At 36.3% G+C, this 22112-nt stretch overlaps 1 protein-coding gene across 2 annotated transcripts in view; it reads left to right on the top strand.

The window, feature by feature from the left end:
- KHDRBS2 (KH RNA binding domain containing, signal transduction associated 2) overlaps positions 1-22112 on the top strand; it is a 513200-nt gene that overhangs the window by 293152 nt on the left and 197936 nt on the right. For both annotated transcript variants that reach the window (XR_002829782.1, XM_006090724.1), the window contains exon 5: positions 16430-16557. Coding sequence is in view for 1 of the 2 variants with exons in the window: in XM_006090724.1 (XP_006090786.1) it covers positions 16430-16557 (128 nt within the window). In the remaining variant the exon portion in view is untranslated. The remainder of the gene's footprint in view (positions 1-16429; positions 16558-22112) is intronic.

Here is a 22112-nt window from a genome sequence, read left to right as displayed (position 1 = left end):
TTTTTAAATTGAGTTGTTCATTTCCTTATTGTTGAGTTTAAAATTTTCATTGTATATTTCAGATAACAGTCCTTTATCAGATATGCCAGTCTGTGGCTTATGTTCATATTCTCTTGAAATCATGATTGATTTTTTATATTTACCCTCCATTATTTTTAAGAATAATTTTTAGTTTTCAGATCAGTATTGCATTGATAGTTATTAGTAATGAATATGAACATTTATCTGCAATGCTTAGTTAAGCAGGACTTGACAATTCATCTAATATTGGTTTATATTATATTCCATAATTATATTCTAAATATACTATAATTATATTCTAAATAGAGTAAAAAACAGGAGTTTATGCATCTAGAAAATTTAGATGGAAACCCAAAGCTCTAGTTGTGTTGCAAAAAATTTAGAGAAATAGCAAGAGTAATTTGGTAAGAGTTGGATTCTCAGCCTTCACATGTACATCATCGCCTGTATAACTATCATTCAATAACTTAGAACAATATAGGTCTTTAAGCCAACAAGATTTTACAAATATCTTTTTTTAATCCTTACCGGAGGATATATTTTTTATTATTATTGATTTTAGAGAGAGAGGAAAGGGAGGAGAGAAACATCAATGTGAGTGACACATATTGATTGGTTGCCTCCCGTACATGCTCCCACCAGTTGCTAGAAACAGCAACCTAGGTATGTACCCTGACCGGGAATTGAACCCACAACCTTTTGGTATATGGGGCGATGCTCCAATCATCTGAGCCACCTAGCCAGGCAGGGCTACAAATATCTTTTTAGCTTTTCAGAACAAGGCCATTACTCAAACTGAGTTCTATGCCTCAAAATGGCTACTTGCAAAGTAAGCATCAAGTGAATTAAGTTTCGAATTAAGTGAGATTAGAAACCTATAGAAATCAGACCTCCTGGCAGAATGTTTTTTGTTCATTGTAAAAGCAATATCTGGGTATGTATTTTTAATCTATAAATTATCTGGAGGGTGATAGAGGAAAGAGAACCATAGATCTGCTCTGTACTTACTGATGCTTTGGAAGCAATATCCGTAATGGTGCAGAAAACAGCCAATTAATGGCTTTTGTGGTTTTCTAAATGCCTGAGTAAAATTGAGGTGTTTAATAACCACAAAAGCCCTTTACTGCCACTATAGTCCTAAAACTCCAATCACAATTCATATTCTATACCAGCATTAAAGCTGGTCCCAAAAAAACCAATGCATAAATCTCTTTTCAAAACATCCCCTTTCTCCTCAAGAGGGTTATGATACTATTTTTAAAGCTGTATTTTTAATTTCTTTCTGTTTATCTCAGTGACTTGGTAGCAGATAAATATGTTAAATGAGATGGCTTGCAAAGCCAAGTGTTGACCATATGCTTTATGAAGAAATTGCTGTGTAAAAAGACAAGGACACAGCACATTTCTATTTTACTGTATTTTTGATTCTACTATAGGGAAGTAAAAACCCAGTAGCCTGCCCTCCTGTTGATATCTAAAGCAGAGACACTCTGGTAGAGATACCTTGGGGATTATTTAGTTGGATCAGATATGAAAACGAGGCCAGAAATGAGTTGTTTAAAGAGATAAAACTAGTTAACAATAAAACTTGAATTCTGTCCTCATTCCCACCTGCATTGTTTCATGTCTGGATTTCTAGAAAAGTCTTCTGCAATAATTCACTATTTGTAGAAGAACTGAATGACATCCCTTTAACTCCAACCCCTCATCCACATTCCTGAGGGAACCTTCAAAGTCTGTCCATGGTGATGCCTACCTGTGAATACTAATTTTCTTGAGAAACAAGGCTCTAGGCTCCCAACCTATGTTCCATCCACAGGCCCTTTCGTGTCCACCTCAGACATGATGCTTTAGGAATATTGGGTTATCACTATTCCCCAACACTACCACTTTTCTCTCATGGCCTCATAACTTTATGTATGGAAATATGCCTGATTTTCTTTTTTCCTTTAACAACTTTTTTACCTCTCTCTTTTTGATCCCTTCATGCCTCCTATGCTTACTTTTCCTTTTATGATTAAGAGTCTATGTCTTTTCTTTATTATTATTATTTTTTAAGCAGGGTTCTTAAAGAGTTGCATGACTACCCAGAAGATAGACTACCCACATAGGAGAAAATCATACCACACCTTAAAAATTCCCAATTTAAAATGGCTCCTTGTCAACAGACAATATTTGATCTCATTTTTAAGAATAGAGAGAAAAGGAGGAAAAGTCACAGTTACTATCTTGCTCTGTTCCTTTTTATTTATACTTTATTACTGTCTGAAATGAGGTTTCTTACTTCTTTGTTTGTGTTTTATCTGTTTCCCCACATTAGAATATAAGCTCAATGAGGGCTCTCCTGTTTACTGTATCCTCAGTGCCTGGCACAAATATATAAACAAATAAGCATATTGTTATTTGAAATCTACATAATGTCACTATATTTATTAATAATATTTTTCTTCACTGAAAGAAGCAATAAAAGAATCCCAAATGCCTTCTGCTCGGTTCTTGTTCTCGTTATGTTTGTTCAGGTTCAATAGAAACCCTGCCTTCTGTCCCCGTCACTAAAGGGTATGAGCCTGTATAGTGATACCATAGACTTTAAAACAAAATAGGAATCCCCCTTCAAACAAAGGACAGGAGCGTTGCAGATGGTATCCAGATCTTTCTTGATCCTGAATTTCATAGAAAATAAAGAAAAACTGAAGCTCTTTTGGCTGATCTCCACCTCTTGAGAACCTATCATTTCTCTCATTGGGGTGAAAACAAATCAGAATATAACCTTCCTCACACAGCACAGAACTAATGTCGCAACAATTAATTGGTTACCTTCTCCCAATCAGATTTTGCAGAATAAATTTTAAAAATTAGTGTGAAATGGAGTTGGGGAAGATTGTGATCTGAATGCTAATTTTTTAAATTTCTTTATTGATTAAGGTATTACATATGTGTCCTTATTCCCCCATTGCCCCCCACTCCCCCCCCAATCATGCCCTCACCCCCCTGTTGTCTGTATCCATTGGTTAGACTTATATGCATGCATGTAAGTCCTTTGGTTGGTCTCTCCCCCTTACCCCCACCCTCTCCTACCTTCTCTAAAAGCTTTGAAGGTCTGATGGATGCTTTTTGAATGCTAATTCTTGATACCACTTTCCCATGTCTTTAATGAAAGGACTCAATAAACACAAGCATCTTGATAGGGAGGCTAAATGGTCTTGAAGTACCTAATGTTGGAAGTGATTCCAAGCAAGAAGGTGCTCATTACCTTTACTCTTTACTCTTTGAGATGCAGGGTGAGAGAGGGAGGAGATTCAAGACCTGAAAGGAGCCTAGAAAAGGACCATGGATCCCATGGTTGCTGAGAAGATCTGGTGGCGTCCTGCAGTATACCCCTTCTGCGGGATAGGATTGATTTGGACTACCTGCTATGCAGGTTCATTGTGTAGAGCAGTGGTTCTCAACCTTGGCTGCACATTAGAATCACCTGGGAATCTTTTTAAAATCCTGAATTCTGGGCCTCATCCTCCAGAAAGTCTGTTTCTTTGTTATGGGGTGGGGCCACAACATTAGTAACAAAGAAACAGAATTTCCGGAGGATGAGGCCCAGAAATCAGGATTTAAAAAAGATCCCCAGGTGATTCTAATGTGCAGCCAAGGTTGAGAGCCACTGGTGTAGAGGAAGGAAAGTGGCTGCCTGAATCCACTGACTCAAGTGCTGCTGAGAACAGCTGTGGGATTAGGGAGTCTTGGGGGAAGCCCGATAGCAGAGAAATGCCCAATCACACTTCAGAGAAGCAGCCCAGTGAGCCAACTAGAGCAAATAATCCAGGCCTTCCTTGCTTAGAGGTTTGCCCCTGACAAAGAGGTTCCAACATAAGAGCGTTCTGGATGCTGAACAAATCCACCTCACAGATAATAAATACAATTTATTATTCATTGAAAGACCTCAGCACATTGAGGAAGAGAAACCCAGCTGACAATCCAACAGATGGTTCCCATTGAGGCAAAGCCAATGGAAACAAAAAAAGGAATAAAGGAATAACTTTACAATTATGACATGTCACTACATGAAACTTTCATATCACATATGAACATGATTTTTTCAAATATTTCTTTCTCTGTATTGCACTCATACATTACAAGTCCATTTCTTCAGTTACTAACCATGAAACTGAAATTTTCAACTATCCTTTCCTTTCCTTCCTGAGTATTCAACAATTGATTTTCCACTTCACATCCTTCATCCTAGCCAGATACTTTCATTCCTACTTGCCTGTGCTCATTTTCTGTGCTATGTTCACCTTCCACATCTAGTACATGTTTCTGCTCTCCTCTAATATGTTGTCTGAAAAAGTGGTACTTTCATTACTTTAAAGGACTATTCTACTCTAATCTGAATAAATATTTGGGGAGAATTATATGCAATTTTTTTAGATTAATTTTGGAGGTAACTAGGAGCTGCCAAATAAAAAATTCACTTAAGCCTGATCACTGGGGCTCAGTGATGAGCATCAACCCATGAACAGGGGGTCACTGTTAGATTTCCAGTCAGGGCACATGCCCAGATTGTGGACTCGATCCCCAGTAGAAGGCATGCAGGAGGCAGTTGATCAACGATTCTCTCTCATCATTGATGTTTCTATCTCTCCCTCTCCCTTCCTCTCTGAAATCAATAAAACTATATGTTTTTAAAAAGGCATGCACAATAGATTTTATACTCTTTTCAAACAATGTTTTTAAAAGTTACCATGACGGAGTAGCTGGTTGTTTTCCTGATTAAAAGATGCAGTCAGAAAGAATCATTACAACATTTTCATTTGGGAGAAAGCAGAGTGGAACTTCTAGGAGAGATTGTCTAAAGAGCCATCTACATAGTTTTGTCAGTTAATATTTTCATTTCTAAAACAAAAATTTAGATTTCAAAATTTTTTCAATAAAATAAAAATTTAAATTTGGCAGCCACTAAAACATTAGTATAATTTTGGGAATAAATTATTTTTTAAACTGATAAAAAAAATCAAAGTTGAATTGAGTGTACAATGATTCAGAGAATATTAAGAAGCCTTCTTTCCTTGTCTAGGTATTAGAATGTTGCTCACTCTGACATTTCATGAACAGGTGTAGGGATCTTGTCATCTGTATTCACTTACGCTCTACTGGTTCAGGGGTTCCCTCTACTCTGTCTCCAGCACCTACATCGGCACTAAAAAATACATTGAATAAATAAAAGGATGATTTATTTTAGCAAAACTCTTTAAGGAACTTTAAAAAACCTGGCAGATTAGATTCCTTAATATCTTTAATATATAAAATTTCCATATCTAACAGAAAGCCCAGAATTTTAAGGTTATTGATAAAAATCATTCATATGGCCCATACCCTATCAATGCTCAGAATTTTCATGCACAGAATTTTCCCTTTCCTCTAAACCATCCTTAACATGATAGTTTCTTTGTTAAGAAGAATTTGGGCCCATTGGGTCGATGTACCAATAAGCATCATTAATTCTATGTTAACAAGAGTTCATATTTTGTACTTGTAAATTAAGGTAGATATAATGTGCCAAAGTATAAAATTAATTTTTATTTCAACAGAAAATACAGCTAGAGATCCTGTATCATGTTCACAGTGACTTGCCAAGAAAATTTGCTGCAGAAAATATAGCATTTGTCTGCACCAAGACAAACAAAACTTAGTATTTTTAGAAAGCAGCCCAAGTCTCTCATTTAATATTATCTAAATATGTATCTACCAATCTAAATTTAAACTCGTGTAGTGACTGACTTGATAAACTAGGATGGGTGAAGGTATAACACCAAATACGTGAGATGTTTGATGCCCATTCAAAAGGTCTTGGTTCCTAGACCGCATATGTCAGTGGCCAGTGGTTACTAAGGTAAAATAAAACAAGGTAGAAAATAATCCTTTCCAATAATCCTGCAAAATATCTACATAAAATCTGTATAGTTATCTTATTTTTTTAATCTTTATTGTTGAGATTATTACAGATGTGTCTCTTTTTTTCCACCTATAGCCCCACTCCACCCAGTTCCCACCCCATGCCAGGCCTTCACCACCCTATTGTCTGTGTCCATAGGTAATGCATATAGGCATATAAGAGCTTCGTTTAATCTCTTACTGCCCCCCGCCGATCTCCACTTCCCTGGGAGAATTGTCAATCTGTTCCATTTCCATGCCTCGGATTCTATTTTATTCACCAGTTTATCCTGCTCATTAGATTTCTTATTCATTTAATTTTTGATTCAATTGTTGATAAATATGTATTTGTTGCCATTTTGTTGTTTATATTTTTTATCTTTTTCTTCTTCCTCTTCTTAAAGAATACCCTTCAACATTTCATATAATACTGGTTTGGTGGTGATGAACTCCTTTAGCTTTTTCTTGTCTGTGAAGCTCTTTATCTGACCTTCAATTCTAAATGATAGCTTTGCTGAGTAATCTTGGTTCTAGGCCCTTGCTATTCATCACTTTGAATATTTCTTGCCACTTCCTTCTGGCCTGCAGTTTCTGTTGAGAAATCAGCTGACAGTCATTTGGGCATTCCCTTGTAGGTAACTAACTGCTTTTACTTGCTTTGATTCTTTCTTTGTCTTTAGCCCTTGGCATTTTAATTATGATGTGTCTTGGTGTGGTCCTTTTGTTTGAGGTTCTCTGTGCTTCCAGGATTTCTAAGTCTATTTCTTTCACCATGTAGGGGAAGTTTTCTGTCATTATTTCTTTAAATAGGTTTTCAATATCTTGCTCTCTCTCTTCTTCTGGCACTCCATAATTCAGATATTGGTATGGTTGAAGTTGTCCCAGAGGCTCCTTACACTATCTTCATATTTTTAGATTCTTTTTTCTTTCTTTCTTCTGGTTAGGTGTTTTTTGCTTCCTCATATTTCAAATCTTTGACCTCTACTCTACTGTTGAATCCCTGTATATTATTCTTTATTTCAGTCAGTGTATGCTTAACCCTTTGAATGCCAACCAATATCCTAGGAACTATGCTAAAATTGCCAAGGCATTTTTGCTGATTTTACAGCAGTTTAGGAAAAAAATTATGAATCGCACATTCAGTATCTTCCACAAAATCATCATCTTCACAGCGAGAATTGACATATTTAGCAATGTCATCATCACTAATAAAAGCAGACTTAGAACTGGACACTGCAGGAGGAGCGCGATCCTAGGGGTTAATTTCTGACCGGTCCCTTTCCATTTTTTTTTTTTTTTGGAGGTTTCTAGCAGATTCTTGAGTAACCTTGTAACCATGGTTTTGAACTCTATATTCAGTAGTTTGCTTTCTTCCATTTCTCTCATTTGTGATATGTTTTCTTTGTCTCCACATTTTGGCTGCTTCCCTGTGTTTGTTTCTATGAATTGGGTAGAGCTGCTACATCTCCTTGAGTTGGTCGAGTGGCCTTGTGTAGTAGGTGTCCTATAGGGCCCAGTGGTTCAGGATCCCCAGTCACCTGAGATGAACACTCTAGGTCATGGGTCCTCAAACTTTTTAAACAGGGGGCCAGTTCACTGTCCCTCAGACCGTTGGAGGGCCGGACTATAGTTTAAAAAAAAAACTATGAACAAATTCCTATGCACACTGCACATATCTTATTTTGAAGTAGAAAAACAAAATGGGAACAAATACAATATTTGTATTTGCATGTGGCCTGCGGGCCGTAGTTTGAGGACCCCTGCTCTAGGTGCACCCCTTTGGGGTATGTGTGCACAGTCTTGTTTTAGTTGAGACTTGATTGCTGTTGGTGTCACTGGGAGGAATTGAACTCCAGGCCAATTGGCTGTGGGGACCAGCTATGTCTACAATGGAAAAGCTGCTGTGCATGAGATACCCTTATGGGGCAGGACTTGCTTCAGTGGGACTTTAGTGCTCACTGAGTCCACCTGCCCCTTGAGTGTGTCGCTTATGGATGTGCAGAGTTGTAATCTGGTATGTTCTGACACTGACCACTGGGTACACTGGCTCTTGGGTCTCCAGGGAGGGGAAAAGTCGGCTACTGAATGGGGCCACCCAGCAGGAGCTATAGAGAGCTCTACAGAGTCCTCCTCTTTGTATTGGGGTTGGAAGTGCCCAGAAAAGGCCTCTGTGAAGCAAGGCAGGCTGGTGCTGGTGCTGGGCCTTTTATTGATAGGTTTGGAGCTCGCTGACCCAGCTGCAGCTTGTTTGAGATTGTCAAGCGCAGGCTATTCATATGCAAAAGATGCTGCAGGCAGTTTGGGTGGGGTTATAAATTGGATGAGGCGGGGTCTTAGGGAATGACCTGGGTGGAGCAAACAGAAATGGCTGCTAGTCAGCCCTGGGACCAGGAAGGTCCCTGCACTGGAACATTGACCGCTGTGAGCACCTCCTTCTGGGAGAAAGCCACCCCTGAGTTCCTGCCTGATGCCAGACAATCCGGTTCCTCCTCATATCTGTCTGGGTCCCCCAGAGCCTCGCCCGGCACTGGAGCTCAGAAGAAGCGGGACTTGTAAGTTCAGTTCCTGTGCCAGCCTTTTAAGAGGAGCAGCTGGGTCTCCAGCGGCCTCTGTGTCACTGAGCCCCAATCCCCACTGGATTTACAGCCCAGCCCGTAGTTATGGGGACTTCTTTTCCCAGCTCTGGGTCCCTGGGCTGGGGGTTTGGTTTGGGGCTGGGACCCCTTGCTCCTCCGGGCAGCCTTTACAGAGACAACCTCCGTCTGGATTAAAAAAGCAGCACAGGTGGGTGCTGGATCAGACCTTTCCTTGCCTCCGCACCTCCTACCAGTCTCAGTGTGCTTTCTTCTTTGTTTCTCTAATTGTAGTCCTTCCATTCAGCCAGGTTTCTGGTGGTTCTGGATGATGGTTGTTCTGTATTTTAATTGTAATTTTGATGTGGTTGTGGGAGGCAGTGAGTACAGGCATTTGCCTACGCCACCATCTTGATTCTAGTTATCTTATTTTTTATGCTTGTTACATAGTGTGCAATATATTTAATAATGTGAAAAAAGAAGAAAACATTCTTGAGCAACAGAAATTACCCTAACTAGAAGTTCTGTGTAGAAAGTCCATAACATTTTACTTTGTGATAGTCAACCTCCTTTGATGAATAACCTTAGGGAAGCCTTTATACAGATCTTATGCAAAGTCATGCACCAAGCAGATTCTTATTAAACCTTAATTGACTGTTTTGACCACATTTTGTTAATGAGTTTTTCTAGTCCCTAGTCTGGATGATTAAAACTCATCCTTGTATTTGTTAGGTTATTTAATAGCTAATATATTTTGCTAAATAATATTCAGCACAGCTCTAGGTGTTGTCTGAAATAGCTTCCTACCCATTTCAACTCAGCTGTAGACTTGATATTGGCACAGGACCCATTGCTTCCCACAGTTCCTTGTTTATTACTCTGATGAAAGTGCGGTGACCTAGCTGTTTGTAAGGGCTGAGGGCATCCCAGGTCTCTTTGTCATGGCCCAGACGGGTTACAGTCTGCATTTCATGCCCCTCTGATATCATCTGATGGTCTTGGCATTGGAAGGGCCAAATATGCACTCACATGTTACCAGTGGTTATAATCACAGTTTTAAATGTGCAGCAACAGTGCCCATCGTCGTCTCAGAGGAGAGAATTTGGCAGGAAAATGGTCCTTCACTGTGCCTCCAGGTAGACTGTCTACACCTGTCATTACCTGGCATCTATACACAAGTGGAATAATCTTCCCAATTTGTATTTGGGCACAATGCCATCCTAGCAGATGGACATGAGTGTATGTAATTGGGAAATTATACATATACATTAAATAGGCAGGCTAGAAGCATGAGTCCTTTCTAGGAACATCCAAACATCTGTCTGCTCTGAGCTCTTGTGTGTACTGTCTGCACCATATGTCATCACAGTGGGAGGGCCTTGTCAGAGATGAGAAAGGAGCATTCATGAATTCCATGAAAACTGTTACATAGGGCAACTATGCCTCACCCGGAGCAAAAGAACCTTATAAGTATTGTGAATATCTTTTTTATGATTTCAAGATAGAAAATTTTAAGAATTGATTTTGGTAGCAAAAAAAGGCAAAAACACTTCTCATATTACAGGAAAATTAAAATTTGGATCAATTTAAAAAATGTCTTTATATGATATGATTGTGTTATTTAGGCCTTGATAGACTCATTTAAAGGTTTACTATTACTTATTTAAATTGCTTTTGCCTGAAACCAAAGCCATCATACCAATCAGCACTTTTAAAGCGACTTTGTAACTCATCTTGCAAGGCAAGGAGTATTTTTAGCCTGTGTTTGTTTTATTTACTGCAGGTGTGCTCCAAAGTAGTAAAGCAATCTTTATTATTTGAAGTGTGGAATCTCAATAATTTGGAATCCTGTCTAAAATAAGATTAAGGTATATCCATAAGTATGTTTTGTCTTGACCAGAACAGTTTTTTTTTTTAAATTTTGAAATATTTCAGCTTTGCATATAAATTAAAGGATTATTTTAAATTGTCTTTTAATATTTATTTATTTTTAAATGGCTGAAAATTATTTCTTCTGGTTATTTTTTCAGCCTGAATTGCTGTAACTTTACCTTTCTTTGTCCCTTATGAACTTTTCACATCCTTAGGTGATTGTCTATCTCTTTCTCTCTCAGGGCTCTTTCAATATTAAATTAATGACTAAAAGTATACTAAAATAATATCATAAAAATACAGATCATTATTATAATTACTACTTGTGAACTTACCTTTTTACTTTTCAGTGAATATATGTTAGCAATTTTAACATAAAACTACAAGCAACCATTCATATGCATTTTTTTATGACTCTAGAATCTTAGAACTCAGTACTACTCAAATGAATTAATATTGGTAAATTTCTTTTTGTTCTCTTTTTTTAAGTGCAGGCATGTGATTTCCAAACCTGCTATGATTTTATTTTTTTAAATATATATCTATATATTTTATTTCAGAGAGGAGTAGAGAGGGAGAGAGATAGATAGAAACAATAATGATGAGAGAGAATCATTGATCGGCTGCCTCCTGCACACCCCACACTGGGGATTGAGCCTACAACCCAGGCATATGCCTTGACTGGGAATCGAACCTAACCTCATGGTTCATAGGTTGATGACAACCATTGAGTCACTACAGCCAAGCCAATATGTTGTTTATTTCTAATAAGATAACACAAGATAAACTTGGAATATTTTGTTTACTAGTATCTTTAAAAGTGTATATACCTGACGCATTGGCAATGCATGTGACAAATGTTCAACAGGATGTTCTAGCTCAACTAGACTCGTGTAGTAGTTATGAAACATTAATGAAAAATTAGGCCTGGCCAGTGTGGCTCAGTGGTTGAGCACTGACTTATGAACCAGGAGGTCACTGTTCAATTCCTGGTCAGGTCATGGGCCCCAGGTTTCAGGCACAATCCCCATTAGGGGGTGTACAGGAGGCAGACAATTAATGATTCTCATCATTGATGTTTCTATCTCTCCCTCCCCATTTCTCTGAAATTAATAAAATATATATTTTTTAAAAAGTTAGAATTGTGCTTATTGAATGACTGGAAATAAGCACTATCATATAAAATTACAGACTTTGGTGTTTAGAAAATTATATATATGTTATAAAAAGAATGTACATGATCTATGTAGTCTAGAGAATATTTAGAATTTTAACTATCTCTACACTTGGGCATTTAAAATAACTTTCTTCTGTATTTGTAACATTTAGATGCTTTATTACTATAAATGCAGTGGTATATATTTTGGTTGTCCAATTATAAAAACCTGAGTTTATTAAAATACCTGATCATTTAACATTTAATGATCCAAATACTGAAATTAATAAGTTAACTGGTCATCTTAAATTATACAAATTTGCATTATAAGTATGATTAGAAACTTTCTGTCACTACATCATTTTACTCTTCTATTAGGCAATCTCTGCGCTTCAATGATCACAAATAAGTGTAGATGACATTCAAATTTACTTACCAACCCAGACTTGAATTTCTAAGGTAGCCCTAATGTTAGCCCTAATGTCTCTTTGGCACTTTAAACTTAAGGTGATCATGATCAGATATATATTCTTCACCTCCAAACTTTTTTTTTCTTTCTCCGATTAATGGTGTCATTGTAATCCTAGTCATTTCTGATCCTAAAAATGTTTTTTGTTCCTACTTTTCCCAGTCATACCTTCACTTTCCACTATGTACTTTTAAATTTCTTATAGTTGCCAGTATTTTCTCTCTCTTACCCCAAAACACAAATGTACACACCAGCCTTTTCATTGCTGCCACAATTCATCTGTGCCAACCATGTTGTTCTACTCTCCAGCCCAAAATATGCTTTGTATTTTCCAAGTTTCACTCTGAATCTTCCATATTTTCTTAAGTAAATAGTTAAAAAATGCAATTTATTTTATTGAAAACATTTACTATACCCTTTTTGGTATTCAGAAATCAGATTTAATCTGTATATAATGATTTTTAAATAAGCGAATGGCAAGTACTTCAATTTTATCAGATTATGTTGATGTAATTGTCTCCATTAACATTAACAGATTTACCAAAGCTCTCAGTTTAGTTATCTTAGGAACTTGATTGTGTCAACACTCTGTATGTTAGTTTGGGTTCTCCAAGAGGCAGATGGCTACTAGGGATTAAACATGTAAGCATTTTATTAAGGAGCATTCTCTGTGACAAAAATAAATAAATAAGGAAGCCAAGGAAGGCTGGAAAGCCCTCACACTGTGATATCTGACCCAAAGGAAAGAGAGGTGGGAGCTCCTAGACTTTCCTGATGCAATGGCATTCTAGGGACATTCCTTACGATTATATAGTGAATAGGACTCCACCAACCTTATTATATTGTTTGATTCTGGCATCAAATAGATATGCTCTAAAATAGATTTTTACATATATTAAATTAATCTGCAATTTGTTCATTTTTATCTCAACCTTCAGTGTTGCCAACAATGAAAATGCATCCATTTTTAACAATTCATAAGGATCCTGAGAGTCCATCAGTTTTCCTCAGATAAGAAGCTGCAAAGATCCCCTTTCTTATTAGGAATATCCATGGAAAATTATGGAATTTTTCATTTTGATGGTAGCTTGTCAGTTCATTCAGAAATAGCAATTCATTATATTCCCTGATCTTAATAAAATAATAAGCATGTTTATTCTTTAGTTTGGTTGTTGCTTGAGTGAGAAAATTCAGAGTTAGAAATTTAATAATTCATGACTGACTAGAAAATATAATTTTTTTCTGTATAGCTCTTCTGTCAGCCAACTCTGTTGAGCCCATTATTATTATAACCAGGTACTAAAGAGGATAAACATAAATGAGACGTGTTAAAAAGAAGGATATAAATGCCTTTGGATGGACTAGTACTCTTGCTTGTAATCAAGACAGTTTTTGTAGGTAAACCTGTGCTTTAGAAAATCTTATAGGCTGAATGCAAACCTGCCATTTTCTAGATAAGGTGTATAGGTGAATGCACACAGTTTTTATTTCATGTTAGTATAACATATATAAGTAGAGCTAAACTGGCATAATCTTTTCAATTTTATTTGAGCTACAGTGTACAGTCAATATTACTTGGCATTAGCTTCAGGTGGACAGCATAGTGTGTAGACAATGATATGCTTCACAAAGTGGTCCCTCCAGTATTTCCGGTACCCACCTGGCACTATACTTAGTTAAAACAATATTATTGACTATATCCCCTATGCTGAGCTTTACATGCTGGTGACTATTTTGCAACTACCAATTTGAACTTCTTAATCCCTTCAACTTTTTCACTAAGTTCCCCCAACACTTCCCTTCTGGCAACCATCAGTCTGTTCTATGTGTATATGAGTCTGTTTCAATTTTTTGTTTGTTTGTTTATTTTGTTCCTTAGATTCCATATATAAATGAGATCATCTGATATTTGTCTTTCCCTGTCTGACTTATTTAACTTAGCATAAAACCCTCTGTCACAAATGACAAAACTTCATTATTTTTTTATGGCTGAGCACTATTCATTGTATACATGCAGCACCGCACATTTTTATCCACTCGTTTATTGATGGGCACTTGTGTGGCTTCCATAGCTTGGCTATTGTAAATAATGCTGCAGTGATCATAGGGATGCATATAGTGTTTTGAATTAGTGTTTTGGGATTTTTCAGATATCAATCCAGAAATGGAATCACTGGGTAGATCATAAGGCAATTTCATTTTTAATTTTTTGAGGATCCTTCATGCTGTTTTCCTTTGTGGCTCTACCAATCTGCATTCCCACCAATAGTGAACAAGGGTTCCCTTTTCTCCATATCCTTGTCAACATTTGTTGTTTTGTAGATTTATTGATTATAGCTATTCTGACTATTGTAATGTGATACTGATTGTGGTTTTAATTTATATTTCTCTGATTATTAGTAATATTGAGCATCTTTTCATATGTCTATTGGCCATCTGCATGTCCTGTTTGGAGAAGTGTCTATTCAGGTCTTCTACCCATTTTTCAATTGAATTTTTTGTTTGTTTTTGCTGTGAGTGTGTGAGTTCTTTATAAATTTTGGATATTAACCCCTTACTAGATGTATCACTGGAGAATATCTTCTGCCATTCAGTAGGTTGTCTTTTTGCTATGTTGACAGTTCCCTTTGCTGTGCAAAAACTTGTTCATTGATGAAAGAGAGAGAGAGAGAGAGAGAGAGAGAGAGATTAATTTGTTGTTCCATCCATGAATTCGTTGGTTGATTCTTGTATATGCCCTGACCAGGGATTGAACCCACAGCCTTAGCATACTGGTTCTATGATCTAACCAATCAAGCTACCAGGCCAGGGCTAATGTGTGAAAACTTTTTAGTTTGATGTCGTTCCATTTGTTTATTTTTTTCTTTTTAAACTATGATGAGATAATAGACTTGATTTTTGGTCCCACAACTAAGTCTCAAACAACATTTGTTAGCTTGGCCTTTATAAATATTTCTAGTCTCATCTTCTAAACCTCTTATCAGCACTAGAATATCTACTAGATTAATTTCACTTAAATATATATTTACTGAAAAAAAGAACTTAATCAGATTGACTATTTGGCAAAAACCCTTGCAGAAAATTTGGTCTTGTCCAAAATATCCATAGACACATTTGGTCCACTCCCAAAAGATTATTGATATGTGCTGACATTTTAACAGCTCATGCATCAGGAGATCCCCTCCTCAACTTTTTGTCCTCTGAGCATTTCTCTAACTGCAGGATTTTTTCTCAGAAATCATGGTTAATATAATTTTTGTTCTTCTGCGAGATTAGAACCTTAACCCATGTACCTAACCCCATGAGCCATTATTAGCTGGGACACCTAGGCAAGAAGGGTTACTTTGGACAATACAACCGCAGCACAATGATTGGGCCAGTAAAAAAAAAAGATATTTTATGTATTAATTCTATAAACTAAAAATGTAAATAAACATTATGGTCTATTTTAACTCAGGGACATTTTATAAGCATGGATATTTTTGATACCAAATAGCAAGGACCATCTGGTTTGGACCAAATAAACTCATGGATGTTTTGGGCGGATGTTTCAAGAACATTTTGATACGAATCAAATATCTCAGTGGATGTTTTGCACAGAACCAATTACTCAGTTTTGTAGTGTTTAATCAGGTTCATGTGTTTATTAGTAAAAGAAGAAACAGGTAAGACTGACATTTGTTTTTTTAAAGATAGCATTCATCTTCAGTGACTCAGATACACTCTTCGGTCATATTGAAGTAACTGATACATTTCCACATTGAAGAAGGATGGGTAGTTCCTTTGACTTTGACTAAATCTGTGGTTATTACTGTGAAATTTGCCTTCTGCTATCGCTACCACTCTGTCAGTCTAATGCTAGAACACAGAAAATGTCTTATTTTTAAACATTGCCTATCAATTTGGTTGGATTTGACAGCTTCCCAGTTGTCTGACACTGTCCCTATTATTTGCACTTTTTTATTATTTTAACATAATAAAATATCTACTCAGTACCTACTGTGGGCCATGAGATTGCCCCTTTTTGGTTTATGCATCAGGAGTTATAGGAGTATCATTCAGTCATTAGTTGTTTTTCATTAATTCTATTGTTAGCAATCATCACCTTGGTTCATGCCAAGATTTTACTCTAAATTGTTACCTTCCCTTTTCTGGCTAACACATCAAGTGATATCCCAACCAAAGTCGTCTGAGTTCCTGCTGAGTACTTACTTCCTTGATAAATAAAGCAACTTCCATGTCTCTATGCAAAAAATAAGAATTTCAAGTATATACACTTTTATATCATGTTAGATCTTTGTATACAAGGTCCAGAAAGTAAATGAGAAATTTCCTTTTTTTTACTGTGTTTGTTAGTCTCCAAGGACCCCAGACCCCCTTTTAACTCATCAGGTCGTGTTCTTTTCTTTCTAGGACTATAATGATGAGATTCGTCAGGAACAACTACGTGAATTGTCTTACTTAAATGGCTCAGAAGACTCTGGCCGTGGCAGAGGTATTAGAGGCAGAGGGATCAGAATAGCCCCCACAACGCCTTCAAGGTACGTTGGCTTTTACTTTATGTAACTTAGCAGCCAGGGAGGCAGGCAAGCTTTTGCTGGCTTGCTCTGTGGCATGATCACAGCAAGGAACAGGCAACACCGACCTCGGCAGCAATAACCCCCACCTCTACAACAACAACAACAAATGCTTATAAAGTACATAAGAACTTTCAAAAATTAACTCATCAAATCTCCATACCAAAATATTATGTACAGGTGTAAATTGAGATTCAGAGAGATATCAGATTTTTCCCCAGGACAAACAGGAATCACAGTTTGAGCTCTTAACAACTACCCTAAGAAAATAAGAGCAAACCCGAATCTTTCTACTTTTTGGTTCTGTCCCTAGGATTAAGACATGCAGATGGCACACTAAATGCTTTTGAATCAGGATGACCTTGTGTAAAGAGAAAGTTACCAATGTTGCCTGTGCCTTAAGTAACCCTTGAATTAATAGTCTTGTCAGCTATGTATAGAGATAGTTGATGTTAGATAAATAGATAGATGATAGAATATATATATATATATCCATTATATATATATATATATATATATATCCATTACAGAAAGCCAGAAGCATACTTCTTGCTTGGCAGATGGTAAGAGTATTTAAAGTTTAGTTACACTTGACTGTGCAATGTCTTTGGCCATCAGAGAGGATTTGTTTTGTAGGATTCTAAAATTGTCAAGCTTTCAACAGAAAGCATTGGTTTGCAAAGAAGTGAAGTAAAAAAATACTCATAGCCTTCATACGCAGACATTGTAATTTTGTCATTCTCTCACCCTGTTATAGTTGGCCTTCAAATCTCGGAAAGACATAGATCTAGAATACTATTTCTTATATTGCAGAGAAATCATCTTAAGAGAGTCTAGGATACTTTGCTGTTTCAATTTATTTGTTAATTATGCTCCAAATATTTTCAACCAGCACTGTCAAAAGACCACTATTTTAATATTTAAATCATAAATACCTCAAACAGTTTCTTACCAGAAAAAAAAGTTATGAATGATAAATTTCCAAATAAAACATGAAGGCAATAACTATCTAAAGGTAAAATGTGGCAATTCTTGAAATTACATTTGACTAAAGGAAACCCTTCTGAAAATGTTCTAGAGCTTATTTTTACACTGTTATCTGTAAGAAATAAAAACAGAATTCTTAATGTTATTCAGAAACATTTGTTTATTGCTAAAAATGTGACATAATATTTTATAGACATACTTTTTATGGAATTAACCTCTTATTAAAACAATGTATGGTGCTAACCTCATTATGGAGGGTTGTGAAATGACATAGCAGGTACCTTCAAATGATTAAATCATATGCTTTAAATCATGAACTTGTTGCTCTTATAATTCAAAAATGACAATTTATGTCTACAGAAAAGATTTTTGTTCCCATTTTATATTCCTTGAGACTATTTTAAAAAATAATACATTGACCTGTTTTTGAGATTATAAAATAATTGCATTAATAGATTTTATTTTGTTATTAATGTTGCTTAATGTAATATTACATTTGCCATATTTGAGTGAACTATATGAGATTTTTATTTAAGTAAAATGTTGTACTAAAACTTTAATCTCTTTAATGACTTAATAAAGAATAGTGTATTATCTAGATTTTTAATTTTTTAAAGGAAAATTTTGACTGAAAGCTTTAGGTTTTTAATATCCCATATACTTACAGATCTAATACTGCATACATAAAAAGAAAAGACAATTATTTTTGAAAATTAAACCTCACTTTCAATGCTGTATTGATATCTTTAATGTATTAACATTAATGAAAGTAAATGGAGCAGAGCTCTGTTGTCTTCTATTTTAAACCACATGATGAAATGTATCTACAAATAAGGAATAAGGAAACAGCTTCTTAAACAGAAAATTATATTGATCAGAAACCCCTTCAAAACAGAAGTTAATGTTAATTTTTACATATTAATGAAATTGTGTCTTTATTAAGTTTTCAGTTACACATATTAAAAAAGAATGGTACCTGGAATATTTTTAAACTTCTATAATAATTTGTTGAAAATTTAATTAAAAAAATTTTGTTTCAATAAACATATCTATGAAAACTAATTCTCTGATAATACATACAAACTAGAAAACAAATTCTCTGATAACACATACATAAAGAAATTTATGTTTCATTAAACATAACTATGAAAACTAATTCTCTGATAATATATACATACTAGAAAACACATATATATTATAATAATTTCTATCATATAACTAAAGACTTAAGATATATGACATCTCTAACACCCTTCACCACTACATGCTGAGTGAGGGCAAAGAGTAGAAAATGAAACATTTAGGGGCAGATTTTGAAGGCTTTTGTTTCCTATAATGAGAATCAATACAGAGAACTAATGGGGTTTATTAAAGAGGGGAGTGATCATATTTGTTTCTAAAAAAGACTACTCAGTCATCTTTGGGTGATGGAGAAGAGACACTGACTCATGGCAGGAAAGCCAGGGAGAAGACAGGTCCATTACCCAAAAGAGAAATGAACACCATTCAGAGGGTAGATATATAGGACTAGATTAGAGATTAGAATTTGTGGGAATTAGTGCCTAATTAGGTATTGGAGAAGAAAGAGGGCCCAAGACAAAGATAACTTTGTGATGTCTATCCCGGTTAGAGACTATTATATCATCAACTAAGATTAGGTGTGACAACCAAGTTAAATGAAGGCAATAATTATTCCTATAATTAAATCTAACTCTTTGGATGTGCTTCATGACCTTTGGCAGGTGACTTGTACTTTCCATGCCTTGGTTCTCAACTGTTAAAATAGCTTAGAAATGGCTACATAAAAAGCTTGTGAGGATTTTAAATTTAGATGGTGCGTTTAAGGCAGGGGTTCTCAAAGTGCCTGCACATTGGGATCACTGAGGGCTCCTGCTTCTAGATATTGTGGTTTAATTGGCCAGAGGTATGGCCCAGAATTAGGAAGTTTTCAAAGGATATCAGGTAACTTTAATGTGTAGACAAGTTAAGAACCTTCTGATGTAAAACCCATAATCTGGGAAATGGCAAGTGTTAGGAAGGAAGCAGATAATAGCCATCGTTAGAGTTAGGGACTGCAGGGTGTACCATGAGAAAAAAAGAAGGATAGAGGACAGAAGATGGGGACACCCATATTCCAAGGGGGGGCCAGGAATAGAGAAGCCAGTGAAGGAGGTTAAAAAGTAAGAAAGAGGAGGGAGGAAATGTGGAGAAAAACAGAGTATTAAAGTCCAAAGAAGGCATTTTCCAGATAGAGGTCTACAGTGATAAGTACAATAGGGGAGGCGAAGTGGAAAGGGGACTGTACACAAATTGAGTGGATTTTGAAATCAGTAGGCTATTGGTGAGGTCAGTCAAGAGTATTTCCAACAGAGTGGCAAAAACAATACCTAGATGGCATTTTTAAATTTTATTTTTCAATTACAGTTTACATTTAATGTTATTTTGTATTAGTTTCAGGTGTACAGCATAGTGGTTCGACAATCATGTACTTTACAAAATGTCCTCTCCTCTGATATTTCCAGTGCTCTCCTGGAACCATACATAGTTATAAAGTATTATTGGCTATATTGGCAATGCTGTACCTTACATCCACATGATTACTTTGTAACTGCCAATTTGTACTTCTTAATCCCTTCACCCTTTTTTTAAAAATTAAAGAATGGGGATTTGAAGAATTAAAGTGGGGACATTTCAAGAAGTCAATAAAATGAAGGAAAGAATACTATAGTGTGGGTGCAGCCAAGGCCCATATCCTAAAATAGGTGATTTGAATCTTGAGTTGAATTGGAGAAGAGAGAGGTGGGGTTAATACCGAGGGGAAGGACATAATGAGTGAGATTCTGGAGACAGGTTTGCTAGGGCTGTGTCTTGGAGACATTTGATGAAGGAATGGGATAAGAAATTAGATTTGATGCAAGGGTCATAAAATTTTTTAAAAAGATATTTTTATTGATTTCAGAGAGGAAAAAGAGAGGGGAGAGAGAGATTATGAGAGAGGACTGCTGCATCTTGCATACCCCCTCCTTGAGTTCTAGCTGGCAACCAGGGCACATGTTCTTGACTGGAATCAAACCTGGGACCCTTCAGTCCACAGGCCAATGCTTTATCCCTTGAGCCAAACCAGCTAGGGAAATATCATAAAAGATGAATTGTTACAGATTTAGAATCGGATTTGAATCATCAGGAAAAAAAAATCCACCTCAGGCCCAGTGAGTTATAATACTTACCTGTGATTATTCAGTGGTATACCTTGGGCTTATGAATGCAGTTTAAAGTAGGTGACATATAATTTACTAGCCCCACATGGACACTTTTAAGAGTGTTAAAATGCTAAACTGAACAGCAAGCTAACACAACAGCTGTAAATCAGAACTATACTGAGCAAGCGTTGAAATATGCTCACCCTGTTTATGAGGAAACATACAGATAGATGCTCGGTCCAGTGAAGGTAATATTGGTCTTTACATGCTTCTTTATAAATGTGTTTTTATATTACCATGATAATATAGAATATGGTATTACATTATCATGATAATGCAGAACATTGCCTCCTGGGCTCTGTTGTGCTTAAAGCAGGCACCTGGCCTTCTGGGTCTTTTATATTTCAGCTTCCCCCGGTCTAGGAGTGCTTTTTCTATACATTAGACTCACAATAAGTTCTCTGATAATTCCTCTATTCCTCAACTCTGTAATCTATTTAAAACTTTTAAAAGCTTTACCAGCATTCTTACTGTTCACTGGTAAGAGCTCATTTTCTGCAAGCAAGAGAGAGCCAGCTGACTGCTATTCATAGCAGAAAGCATAACCTACATTCCCCATCTGTAGGTGCAGCCAAACCGTGTGATTGTTGACATCCCAATGATCATTATTTTTCCCAAAGCTTTAGTGTTCCTGCTGAAAGCAGTGCTTTCTGCAAGCCAGCCTTTCAGACACAATAAAAAGTGAAATAACCATGCTTCTGCCCAAAGACTTCAGACAAGCACTCCACCTTTCCAAAGGCCTCGGAATACCATAAAAATTGGCTGCATCCATTTGATCTAGGGCTTTTAGTACAAGTTACTTTTGTGTCAAGCACTGTAGTACAGAGTACTCAGTCTATTTATTTATTTTTTATTGCAGAGTCCTAATGTATTTCACTAGCGCCATAGTTACCAGAGGAAAATAAATTGTATCAGGGACTCTACCAGTTCAGGGGATTACATGCATGACAATAAATCAGTGACAATGAGCTGTGACTTCAAGTGACCTCGAGCTTGAGCTACTATAATAAACAGAATGATATCACCATGGTTAGAGTTTCGCCTTTTATTAAGTATTAAAGTGCGGACAGATTTTTTTTTGGTAAATGACAACATTGCACATCACTGTCAATAAGCTCCAGCATGGAGGGGACATTGACATTTAGCAGCTCAGTTTCCTACATGGTCCAGTGAGTCATAGATAAGACAATGCTCTCATTTGGGTCTTCGTGGTAAGTTTGGAATAAAAAATGAGAATGGGTTGGTTTTTGTTTGTTTATTTAGTTTTAGAAA

This window comes from Myotis lucifugus, unplaced genomic scaffold, assembly GCF_000147115.1.
Source record: "Myotis lucifugus unplaced genomic scaffold, Myoluc2.0 scaffold_80, whole genome shotgun sequence".
Classification (NCBI taxonomy): domain Eukaryota; kingdom Metazoa; phylum Chordata; class Mammalia; order Chiroptera; family Vespertilionidae; genus Myotis; species Myotis lucifugus.
Note: the sequence above shows the minus strand (reverse complement) of the source record. Positions and strands in the feature narration are given on the sequence as shown.